We start from the raw sequence: 11,220 nt of genomic DNA, 5'->3' as shown, positions 1-11,220 counted from the left end.
AAACGGCTGAACTGATGAAAGAGACGTTAGACGTTTTCCTGGTCTTTATTTGACGGCTTTACATCGTACGACAGAAACAAAGGACGGATGGATGAAGCATGAAGACACTGAGCACGTGATCCCGTACAGACGCTACCATTGGTTAGTGTGAACGCCTTCAGAAAGTCTGGATGAAGTTGGCAGGGAGTTAAAGGGACGACGAAGCCAGTTCATTAAATTAATAAAAAAACTAATAGCTGTACAGAAAAACTTAAGTTCACAGCAGCTGAACAACACTCAACTGGTGGCAGTAAAAATGACAATCAAATAAATAAGAAGCTACATGTAATAAATAGATTTCTCATTTGCCAGTTTGATTTCTGGTATCATGAAGCTGGTTCTTCACCAGGCAGTAAAAACATTCAGCCAGTAAAACATACAAATATTCCAGTTGGACCAATTTTTACTTCATTCATATTAACATGTTTTATTTTGTTAAATTTAAGACGATGATGTAAAGAAAGTTTGTGATGTTCAGGGACGGCCGTCCAGACAGCCTGTCTTTAACTGGTGTTAAAGACCTTCAGCTGTTTCTGATGATCAGCGCCTGATCGAGCGACCAGAAAAGCATTGCTGAGTTTCTGATTCCGGCTGATCCAAAAATCCAAAGAGCCGTCTGCGGTTGGAGCTTGAGCAGACGTGTCACAATGGTTTTATTTAAGAAGACTAAAGGAAGTGACTAAATGTGAAGTTTAAAATCGTCACGAGACGTTAAGATCATCTCAGAACTTCTGTCCCTTCCAGGCCTCCATAGAAATGATGTGATTGGTCAGTAGTGCATCAGCATCATGATACCAGAAGACAGGGCTCTGCAGGTTTAACTGCCTGGTGATGAAGATGAAGATGTGGACATTTCATGAGGATGATTTGCAAGCAGTGCTGAGTTTAAATGCAGCTCAGGTGAAATGAGTGTCAGTGCATCAGATCAGGTGAGGCAGAGTAAAGGGTTAATCGGGACCAGCCGTCAGTCAACACTCTGTCTGACCCTTGGGGGCGGGGCTACATCCGGGGACGTGATTGGTTAGTTAACAGGCGGATGAGAGTTATGTGCAATGACCAGAAATCTCTCCTCCAAAACAGGCGCTTCATCAAGTATTAGTCGGTTTTGGGTCACTTCCTGTTAGAAGAGCGAGACTTTCTTCTTCAGTTCATTTCGTCTCCAGAGAGAGAGACGATCGAACTCGACCATTGGCATCCCGAAGAGCTGCTCAAACTCCTCTGGAGCCAGATGCCTCTGAAGGCAGAGGATTCATCAATCAATCAGTCACACCTCCATTTACAATAAAAACAAGTTAATAAACAGTCAAGCAAAAACCCCCAAAGTGACAAAGTTAGTTCAAGATAACAAAAATGAGTATTACAAGAAAACCAATGAAGATAAAATAATAAAATACTGAGGAAAAAAATTTTGAAGAAAAAAGTAAGTAAAAGTAAAGTAAAATTCATAAATGAAATATTAGATAACATCACTTTAAAATTTTATAGACTCAAAGAAATAAAAGGTTCAAATGAAAACAAACCTCCAGTCGAGTGCGGTCGACTCCTGGCGGCAGCTTGCAGCGCCCCCTGTGGGTCACAACCAGAGCCTCATAGGGATAAACCTGAGGAGACAGCGTGTATCATCCATCGTTTCATCATGTCCTGTCTGATTTTTATTTTCATCATTAATATCGACACAACTGAAGAACTTAACATTGGACCTTCACCTTCTGCTCCAGGATGCTCGGCAGAGAGTTTCCTCGGTCCATTCTCTCCCTCCGACTTTCTCCGTCCTACGAACAAACACACACAGGAAACAAGAAGCAACAGAAAAACAACACCACACACTTTATATGTTCATGCTACACAACACAACGTGCTTACCTGAGCAGCTGCAAAAACACAACGACAGGAAGGTGAAAGGTCAGGTCCGGTACCGGGAATAAAAACACAGGTATGAGCCTCTGACGTGTTCTTCCACCAACATGAACATGAGCTGGCTGCTCCGCTTCACGCTGAGCTTCACTTGTTCTATTTGTGCTGAACGTACCTGATGGTTTTTCGCCGTCCGTGGCGAATTCAGCTGACTGCATCTGTAAAACAACACATCTAACGTGAAGCTCAAGATTCAATAAAAGGTTAAAATTAATTAATCTGTTATGGAGACATACAGAAGCCCGGAGCGGACAATTGGAAATCATTAAATACAAATAGATTTAAAATGTGTGACAAAATGATTGTGTTGTTTTTTGTTTAGCAAATTTAAGATTAATTATTTTAACTATTTAGTTTGTTTGAATTTTAAATAATTCAAAGATCAGAATAAATAATTATCCAGATAACAGTGTAAAATAAACACCCAGCACTTCTCTGTGTTTTATATTTATGTTTGTTGTGTAAATAAAGTTTTGTGGCGGCAGTGAGACTCACTCTGGTCAATCCGGAACGTGAAGGAGACTTGGATGTGTTTGCTGACAAACCTGCCGGTAAAACAGAAAAGTTCCTTAATGTCTGAGGGAGCCTGAAGGGGACGGCAGGCGGCGGGGAGGCTCAGACTCACTGCCGTGCATGTGCGTCCTGTCGGGCAGTGACTGCGTCTTCCTCCGATAATGGACGGCCTTTTCTTTCTCCTCCTTCAGGATCAGGCGGCCGAGGTTGGACTTGATCTGGATTCAGCACAAACACACAAAATCAGCTTTCCAACATCTGGAATTAGAGTCGATTAAAAAAAACAAGAAAGACTTTATTTAATAGAACTAAAATCTCAATAAATCCTCTGATTAATATATTTGGTCATTCACATAGAAATATATACATATTTAGTTTAATAAATACTAAAATGAAATCTTTTTTTACCTTTGTGACCTCATTCATTTAGTTCATTGCTGTATTTATAATTTATGTGTTTATATTTATTTGTGTCTCCATTCTGATCTAGTTGTTGGAGTCACAGCTGCATGTATTGAATATTGAATAAACCTTCTCCAGCTCCTGCTCCTGCAGCGTCTTGGCTTCTTCCGTCAGGTCCTCGAACTCATCTTCCTCCGCCAGCTTCTTCTTCCGCCACTCGATCTCTGTGGAAGGAGCGTCGGTTAGTGGAGCTGGCGCCGGGGGATATAATCTGACTAGCTGTGTCTTTACCCATGGCTGCCAGCGAGGGGGGGCAGGGCCAGTACTCGGTCTCGATCTTGGACGGCTGGTTTGGATCTGGAGGCTGAGCTGCAGGAAACTTTGCCGACTGGATGACGCCGCTGCCGTCAAGATGTTTCACATCTGCAGAAGAGACAGGAGGAAGAAACAGTGAGGATGAAGAAGGAAACAGGAAGCTGATGAACGTGATGAAGAACTCACCGGGTTTGTAAATGGGAGGTTTCCTGTAGATGTTGGTTCCATTATCTGAAACACAAGAAGGAAAAAAGAAAGTGAGTTTGGTTTTAGTGCATTTAGAATCAGTTAAACTTCATCAACATGATGCATTAATTGAAATTATTGATTAATGGGAGCTTTTAATTAAGTTTTTAAGTTTTCTTTGCTCTTATTAATGCAGCGTTCAGCTCCTCTGAATCATTCCAATGTGACAAAGATCGGAACAGAATGTTTCTCTACAGAAACTTCAAACTGATGTCAAATCTGCAAATCAATTCAGTCACCAATGAAATGATTATTTTTCTTTATTTGGTGTGTGTGTGTGTGTTACCTGGCCGGTGGAAGTGCTGCAGGCTGGTGCTGATCTTCCTTCCTGTGTGTAATTGTTGTGTTGACCCTCCAGGTGAACCGCTGTCACTCTCTGCTCTTCGTCCTTTAACCTGACCAACAAACGCACACACAATGATGATGAAGAGTCTCAACTGTTGTTTCTTTCCTGCGATTTGACTTTTCAGACACGAAACCAGATTCCAGACTGAGGAGAACCGTCAGGGGGCTCAGAGTCGCCCCTGTTCTCAGTGTCCGAGGAAAACGACAGTCATTGAACGTCACATTTCTGAGCCTGAAGAAGACAAAGCTCCAATTGAGACGAAAACGACGAAGACTTGAGTCACTGTTTGGGCCGTGACCCGTCACAGAAGCGAGGGCAACTTCAGAAAGGTCACCATGAGGCCATCGCACAAAGTGTTGAATTTAGAGATTTCTTCATCATCCAGCTCTGCTCATGTGACTCCTGCTGAGGAAGGCCATGAGATGGGCTGAGAGCTCAGGGTAAAAGGATGTGATTGAATCCGATCGGAACTTTGAACCTGATTTTTTTTACCTTTGACCCCGAAACAACACAGACCTTATCCAATCTGTGATCAGGACACTGAAAACAGGAAGCGATTGGTAATTAAACTCCTGAACTGACCCCGATGATAACAAAGGTTCAGGTGCTCTCAGGTGAACCAGGAAGTTCACTGTCTGAGGTTCAGAATCCAGCTGATCCAGATGAGGGACCTGCTGGACCTGCTGGACCCGTTAGAGTCTTACCTCAGGGGACATGGTGGGAGACGTGGAGGGAGGAGAGAGGGAGCGCTGCAGATCATAGAAACACAATAAAACACGTGAACACACAACATCCTGACGCACAGACAAACTGAGGTGGAAGGGGAGGAGCCAGCAGATCATGTGACTCATCTAACCAACCTGCTGTGAAACAAACTTTGTCCTTTCTAACTTGGCTGGTGGATAAAAAAAAAAAAAACAATAATTTGGTTGATTTTAAAATTGAATTCGACAGTTTGAAGTTCATGAAAACTGATTTCTTCAGTTTGACTCATGAATGTTTTATTAAAAACCTTTGTGTTATTTTATATTCCAGAGCATTCTAAAAATACATTTCTTTCATTTCATATAAAGCTCAATTCCAGAAACAGATTGACTGTGTGTGTGTGTGTGTGTGTACCTCTCTCCGTGGGGGGTCCAGGGGCGAGAAGCTCAGGTGTGGCTGGTAGGTCATCAGATCTGGTCTCTCCACCTGTAAGATGGCTTTATCTCTGGGCAGAGCGGCCAGGTCCCTGTATCCCACTACCTGGTCATTGACCCGGGCCTGACACACACACACACACACAGGCAACAGGTTAATGTGCGTATGTGTGTAAGGGGGTGGATGTGCGTGTCAGCAGGTACCATGATGCCCGTGGCGGGGGACCCTGGGGTGCTGGGGCCCCTGGATGAAGGCAGGTTGACCGCAGTGATCCCTCCCTCCACCTGAGGACGGAAACATGGAGGATGATGTCACTCAGTCTATTCTATAAATAACAACAAGCAGCTGACGCTAACATGGGCCATTTAACGTGTCATTAGCTTTAGCATTAGCTTGTGGTATATGATGATAACTAGCATATTAGCTTGTTTGCTATCGTTATCTCCTCCATCATGGCGGCAGCAGATGACAGTTGTACCTTCTGCATGTCTGGACTGAAACTCCTGTTCTTCTTCTTTGGTGTTTACCAGCTGAGACAAATGAGAAAAAGAAAGAAACAGAGAGTCAATGAACAGTTTGAGAGTTGTTGGATGAGAAGACTGTAAACTAGAGACTGAGACCATAAACTCTCAGGAAAAGGTTTACTGAGGAGGGACATTTTCCCATAGACTTCAACACAGTCTGACTTCTTTTAAGAACCAGAGTCACCCCCTGATGGTCAGTAGAAAGACAGAAGGTCTCAGACTCTTCAGACCAGAGTCCAGGTCCATGACCTGAATCTGCCCCCTGGTGGACTGTCCTTTAATCCTCCACCCTCCACCAAGAGGCCTCGAACTGATCCGGATCAGGTTCTGATGTGGACTTCAAACTTCAGATGGGATCGACGTGACGAGGCAGAAAAATGAAATAAAATCAATCGGATTATTTTCTGAGAGCTGATCCAGTTCCAGACGGAGGCAGCTTTGTCCCGCAGGGTGAGGCGGGGCTGACAGGAAACACAGTTTACATCAAAACAACATGAGACTTCTGTAAGGAAATCTCCTGCCGAAACAGTCCCACTTCCTGTTACCCCCCAGGGTTAGGGACAGTCATGACTTGTCTTTCATCTGCCCCCCCCTCCTGTTTATCAGCTCGCCCAGCCGGGCCAACGCCCAGTAGGTGCTCGACGGTTACTGCTGTGGTTACACTCCCTCCAGAGATCAGCAGCACACAGACAGAGGAGCCTCCGCCCCTCCAGAAAAACACCAGATCAGATGGAGGATCTTTGTGCTGATCTGGACAGATGTTTTATGTCTTCTGGAGATGGACAGGAAACAGGAAACGTCCTGAAGCTGGGGGGCCGCCTGCCTCTTTCACCCCCCCAGCTGGTTAGCTTAGCTTAGCATAGACACCAGGAAACATCCACCTGCTGCGGTCTCTGGTAGAGTCGTCTGTTCGATCCTGTCAGCTGGACTTCGTTAGCATCGTCCATTTTGACATGTTTGACCTCGACCACAGCTAAAGCTAACAGCTAAACGTCCTGTCAGTGACACTTCCTATTTATCCAGCTGTAAAAGTTGTTAGTTTATTATTTAGTCCGTAAAATCAGTCCAGCTCAGTTTGAAGTCGTCTCTCTCAAACTGTCTGAAAAACCCAAATGTTTCTTTATTTCTGTCTAATTATTATTACGCTGCAAAAACACTTCTGTCTCTGTAGAGATGATCGGAGCTTCTGAATATTGGAGCTGATGATGTGGACCAGATTCAGACCTCAGAGCTCCGGCCTGGATCTGGTTTGGTTCCACTGCAGCAGATGTTTGTACGTCTGCTCAGACGATGTGAACCATAATTTACTGAAGTGGATGATCAGGGGCAACTCCACTGGCTGTAAAAAGAGGTGAGACTTATGAGTCTATGGGAAAATGTCCCTCCTCCTCCCTGATGAGTTTATGGTCTCAGTCAGAAATACACCATGATGTTCATTTTTTAAATAATGCTCCATTTACCAACCGAGATGGCCGACAGACAGATTACAAACTGGAGGCTTCATATCAGCAGCTGACAGACGGGATGTGTTGGATAAGTGTGGAGAAAAAAAACTGATGGAGAGCAGAAACACACAGATCTGAGTGGAGAAGAATAAAGAACGTCGTGGTGAAGTGAAGGTTCGTAGTCCCTGAGGAGGGATCATGTCCATGTGACCGGCAGCAGAGAGCTTTTAACGGCAGAGATATCAATGGAGCTGAGCTCAGTGTGTGTCCATTAGTCCACACACACACTGTTTAAACACTCCTTAGAATAAAAACCTACAGGAAGTTTTTCCTGCGACATCACAGAAGCAGAAAGAACCGATGAGACGGTTTGTTATTGAAGCTGCAACTGATTGTTCTCATTATTGTTTCATTACTTTCTTTGAACAGTAAATGTGAGAAAACTAAAAAGCTCTGACAAATACAGAAACCAGAAAATATCCAACTTCAGTGATCCATTGATCGTTTAGTTTCTGATGATCAATCACAAAGTCTTCTACTGCTGAATGAACTGGAACTGATGGATATTTGGATGATTATTAATCTGAATGAATGATTAATCTGTCATGAATTCTGATCATTAACAGGTTCAGTTTGTAAAAATGAATATTTGAGTTTATCATTTTAAATCTTTTAAAAGAAATCTGAAATCTAAATTTTTACAGTTTTATGGATTTGATAAATAAAATGATACATTCAGAATAAACTGAATCTATTTGGCTTCAAACTGTTGTTGATCCAAACAACGTGATATTTCTGTTTTCTGTCTGGAGGATGATTAAACTGCTGACACATCATATCTGCTCCTTTAATCCATAAAAGTGATGATGATGGCTGAATTAAACAGGATGAAGGTCTGAATGATCCTTCGACGTTAAACGGATCATGTGGCCTCAGAGGCTCAAACGGGCGGATGGAGACAGAAAAACAGCCGCTAATTCCGGAATTCAAACGCCGACCTGAAGCTTCCGTCAGCGGTCATTTGTGAAGGAGAAGGAGCGGCTCTTACCTCCAAACAGCAGCCGAGAAATCAGTCAGAGCAGCCGGACACAGACATCAGGACACGGACGGTGTCGGTGGAGAGGTCGGAGGGAGGAAGAGGAGGATGGAGGAGGAAGATGAAGACGGGAGGAGGGAGGGGGGAGGAGGAAGATGAAGACGGGAGGAGGGAGGGTGGAGGAGGAAGATGAAGACGGGAGGAGGGAGGGTGGAGGAGGAAGATGAAGACGGGAGGAGGGAGGGGGGAGGAGGAAGATGAAGACGGGAGGAGGGAGGGGGGAGGAGGAAGATGAAGACGGGAGGAGGGAGGGGGGAGGAGGAAGATGAAGACGGGAGGAGGGAGGGTGGAGGAGGAAGATGAAGACGGGAGGAGGGAGGGGGGAGGAGGAAGATGAAGACGGGAGGAGGGTGGAGGAGGAAGATGAAGACGGGAGGAGGGAGGGTGGAGGAGGAAGATGAAGACGGGAGGAGGTGTTCTGAGGCTGCTGTGAACTGCAGGAGGAAGATGAAGCTCTTGCTGCTGATGATGATGATGAAGATGTCTTCTTGTTGCTCCAGCCGGTTCTGTGTAAGGGAGAATGTGACGTCACAAAACGTCAAATAAACAACAACAACAAAAACATCTTCATTGTTTACTGACTGATCTGAAGCTGCTTGTCTCATTTATTCATTTGAGTTTAATTCTTTTCATAAAAAAACTTCATTTAATTTACTCAGATTCTCTCAAATCAGAAAAAAACACAAGGGTGATATTTTAAAGACAGAAATAACAACATAAAATCATTCACGTTAGTTTGATAAGAATGTAAACACATTAACAGCCGAAGGAAGAAGCAGAAAACTAAACTGAAGATGAGATTCATCATTTTGGCCGCAGAGGAGCAGAAAGATCTCCAGACCATTTCACTTCCTATCAATCTGTCGATCTCATTCCGTTTCCTATTGATTTATAAAATTAAAAATTTATGCTAAATACAATAATAAAACTAAAACGAAATACTTTACAGTTTTATTCTTATAAAGATGTTTTTTATTTCATACATTTTAAAAATATTTGTGCACGTCACATAAAGGACACTGGCTCTTTAATGCATGACGTCACTAAGGTTGAAATCAGAGAGTAAATAAAAATCAAGATCGGCCGGACCGAATCAGTTACTCAGCGAAATGTTCCCGTTTATGAGAAAATAAAGGGGGGGGGGGGGGGGTTCTAAGCTTAGCTTAGCACCCAGCAAGATTCTACACATGCCAACGTTTTAAATGTAATTATTTCACAGTCAGATTTCGTAATTTACTCATTTTCTAATTTAACTTCCGTCATTTCCAGAGGAGGAAGCTTTAAATGCTAACGGTTGCCGTTAGCGAACTGCAGGATGACGCTTTTTGGTAGAAAGCTGCAAACATATTTAATATTTTGTTTGGTGTTTAATTATCACCTGTAATTTGAAAATAACAGGCTTTACCTGTGCCAAAATCAGACAACAGGGCGCATGCGTGAAGTTAAATGCCACCTGCCGGAAGTGGTTCATCTTGTGCTGGACGATCTTTGATTGAGAGAAATGGCGGATAACGGCTTAGCCTCTCTGGTGAGTCTCCAAACACCGACCTCTCCTCTCCGGAGTCCGGAGCTCAGGCTCTTAATGCGGCCGCCGCTTCTCCGGAGAGTCGGCGACGAGCCCCACAAACCGTAAACAAAGAAAAACGGGACTGGAACGGTTTAACGGAGCGGGCTGTTAGCCGAGTTAGCTAACGCTAAGCTGAGAGAACACGTGCAGAAATCAAACGGTGTATTTCAACCGAGTTCGGTCATGTCACGTGTTCTCACTAAGAGTCATGTGAAAGTGTGTCACGTGATATCTGGACAACCTTTTAGGGTGTTAGTGTTTGACCTGTGACCTTTTCCCTGTTAGCCGTTAGCTTTAGCTGTTGTTGTGGTAACAGTGTGTTTGTTCTCAGGGGGTGGAGGGGGCCTCAGCGGCCGCGCATGCGCTGTCCCTCCCTGCAGACGCCTATGGAAACGACGTAAGTGACGTTTGTTCTTCTTCATCATCATCATCACTTCATCAGCTTCACATCAGCATGGAGACTCTAACAGTGAAATAAACTGGACATGTTGGAAATAAGTTTAAGAATCAGCAACAACTTCATTTGTACACTTCTGACACTTTCAGAGCAACATTCAGGCTCTTTTGTATTTTTCATTCCTCAGTTTTTTTTATTTTGAACAACTTCAGCTAATTAAGTATGAATACATAACTATGTCTTTATTTAAAATACAGGCCAAACATGATGGTGAGTCTGTGGCTATCTTGATTGTGTGTTTTCTGGGTTTCAGCCGCGGCTGGAGGTCATGTGGGCGATGAAGGCGTTCAACCATGCGGAGGTTTACTTCAATGTAAGCCTTAAAATCTGGATACTTGACACGGTTCAGACATTCAATTGTAAGCTCCTGCTTTGTTCTTCCATCTCAGCTCATATCGTCAGTGGATCCAAAGTTCCTGAAACTGACAAAGCTGGACGACAAAATCTACTCGACCTTCAGAGAAACCTTCAGAGAGCTGGACATTAAGCTGCTGAAGGCCGATGACCTGAAGTCTGACAAGGCCAAAGAGGTCAGTGAGGTCATGGTGCAGGTCAGGTGACGTGATGGTGGCGGTGATTTAAACAGCTTCTCTGGTGTCTGTGCAGAGGTGGCGTCCGTTCTGTAACCAGTTTGAAGGACTGGTGGAAGATTTCAACTACGGCACTTTGCTACGTCTGGACTGTGAGAAGGATTATACAGAAGAGAACACCATCTTTGGTGAGCGACTCCAAACTAAACTATTATTTTTATTCAAAGATGTATAAATATGAAACATTTAACGTCTCCTCTTCCTGGTTTCAGCCACCAGAGTCCAGTTCTTCGCTGTTGAGATTGCTCGCAACAGAGAAGGTCTCAACAACGTTGTGTTCAAGGCCAAAAGTGGGAGGAGCTAGCCTCCAAATGAACCAATGAGGAACCATCCTGCCCCATTACCAGGAAACAAACTGTCAAACTCTGTCTCCTGAGGATTTGTCCTTTCATTTTAACAAAACTGGTCGATTTTAGGTTCCATGGAAACATTCTTTTGACCTTTTATTCATTAACTTGTGTTGTGTTTACTGTTAAGTTTCTTTGTGCCAAACATCGAGTCTTTATTTTCTAAAATCGTTTGCCTGAACCTGAAAACAACAAATAAAGAGATTAATTTTACCTGCGAGTCACGCACATCTGGATTCAGAAGGTTGAGGCATCAGTTGATGCTTTTAAGTGTTCTGT

At 43.7% G+C, this 11,220-nt stretch overlaps 2 protein-coding genes across 2 annotated transcripts; one reads left to right on the top strand and one right to left on the bottom strand.

Annotated features, from left to right (window-relative positions):
* Positions 1-35: 35 nt before the first annotated feature.
* dmtn (dematin actin binding protein) lies at positions 36-6,007 on the bottom strand. Its single transcript, XM_029515628.1, has 15 exons — positions 5,394-6,007; positions 5,119-5,199; positions 4,895-5,038; positions 4,480-4,524; positions 3,716-3,824; positions 3,370-3,414; positions 3,160-3,291; positions 2,998-3,092; positions 2,579-2,684; positions 2,449-2,498; positions 2,069-2,111; positions 1,903-1,910; positions 1,746-1,811; positions 1,560-1,640; positions 36-1,273 (listed from the first exon to the last, which is right to left on the bottom strand). The coding sequence occupies exons 1-15, from the start codon at positions 5,400-5,402 to the stop codon at positions 1,160-1,162; spliced, it is 1,128 nt and encodes a 375-aa protein (XP_029371488.1). The 5' UTR covers positions 5,403-6,007; the 3' UTR covers positions 36-1,159.
* Positions 6,008-9,440: 3,433 nt separating this feature from the next.
* Positions 9,441-11,154, top strand: pbdc1 (polysaccharide biosynthesis domain containing 1). The gene is made up of 6 exons (XM_029516309.1): positions 9,441-9,508; positions 9,879-9,944; positions 10,258-10,317; positions 10,394-10,534; positions 10,611-10,722; positions 10,807-11,154. Exons 1-6 carry the CDS (start codon positions 9,482-9,484, stop codon positions 10,896-10,898), a joined length of 498 nt encoding a protein of 165 aa, XP_029372169.1. The 5' UTR covers positions 9,441-9,481; the 3' UTR covers positions 10,899-11,154.
* Positions 11,155-11,220: the final 66 nt, after the last annotated feature.

Source organism: Echeneis naucrates, chromosome 12 (assembly GCF_900963305.1).
Source record: "Echeneis naucrates chromosome 12, fEcheNa1.1, whole genome shotgun sequence".
NCBI classification, from domain to species: domain Eukaryota; kingdom Metazoa; phylum Chordata; class Actinopteri; order Carangiformes; family Echeneidae; genus Echeneis; species Echeneis naucrates.
The sequence above is the reverse complement of the archived record's forward strand: the minus strand, read 5'-3'. Positions and strand labels throughout refer to the sequence as shown.

Coding starts and splice junctions, on each gene's coding strand:
- dmtn (XM_029515628.1), bottom strand. Junction 2,685..2,997: donor AGGAGCAGGAGCTGGAGAAG/GTTTATTCAATA, acceptor TGCTGAATCCAG/ATCAAGTCCAACCTCGGCCG. Junction 1,274..1,559: donor TCGACCGCACTCGACTGGAG/GTTTGTTTTCAT, acceptor CTCTGCCTTCAG/AGGCATCTGGCTCCAGAGGA.
- pbdc1 (XM_029516309.1), top strand. CDS start 9,482: ATGGCGGATAACGGCTTAGCCTCTCTG. Junction 9,945..10,257: donor CAGACGCCTATGGAAACGAC/GTAAGTGACGTT, acceptor TCTGGGTTTCAG/CCGCGGCTGGAGGTCATGTG. Junction 10,535..10,610: donor AGTCTGACAAGGCCAAAGAG/GTCAGTGAGGTC, acceptor GTGTCTGTGCAG/AGGTGGCGTCCGTTCTGTAA.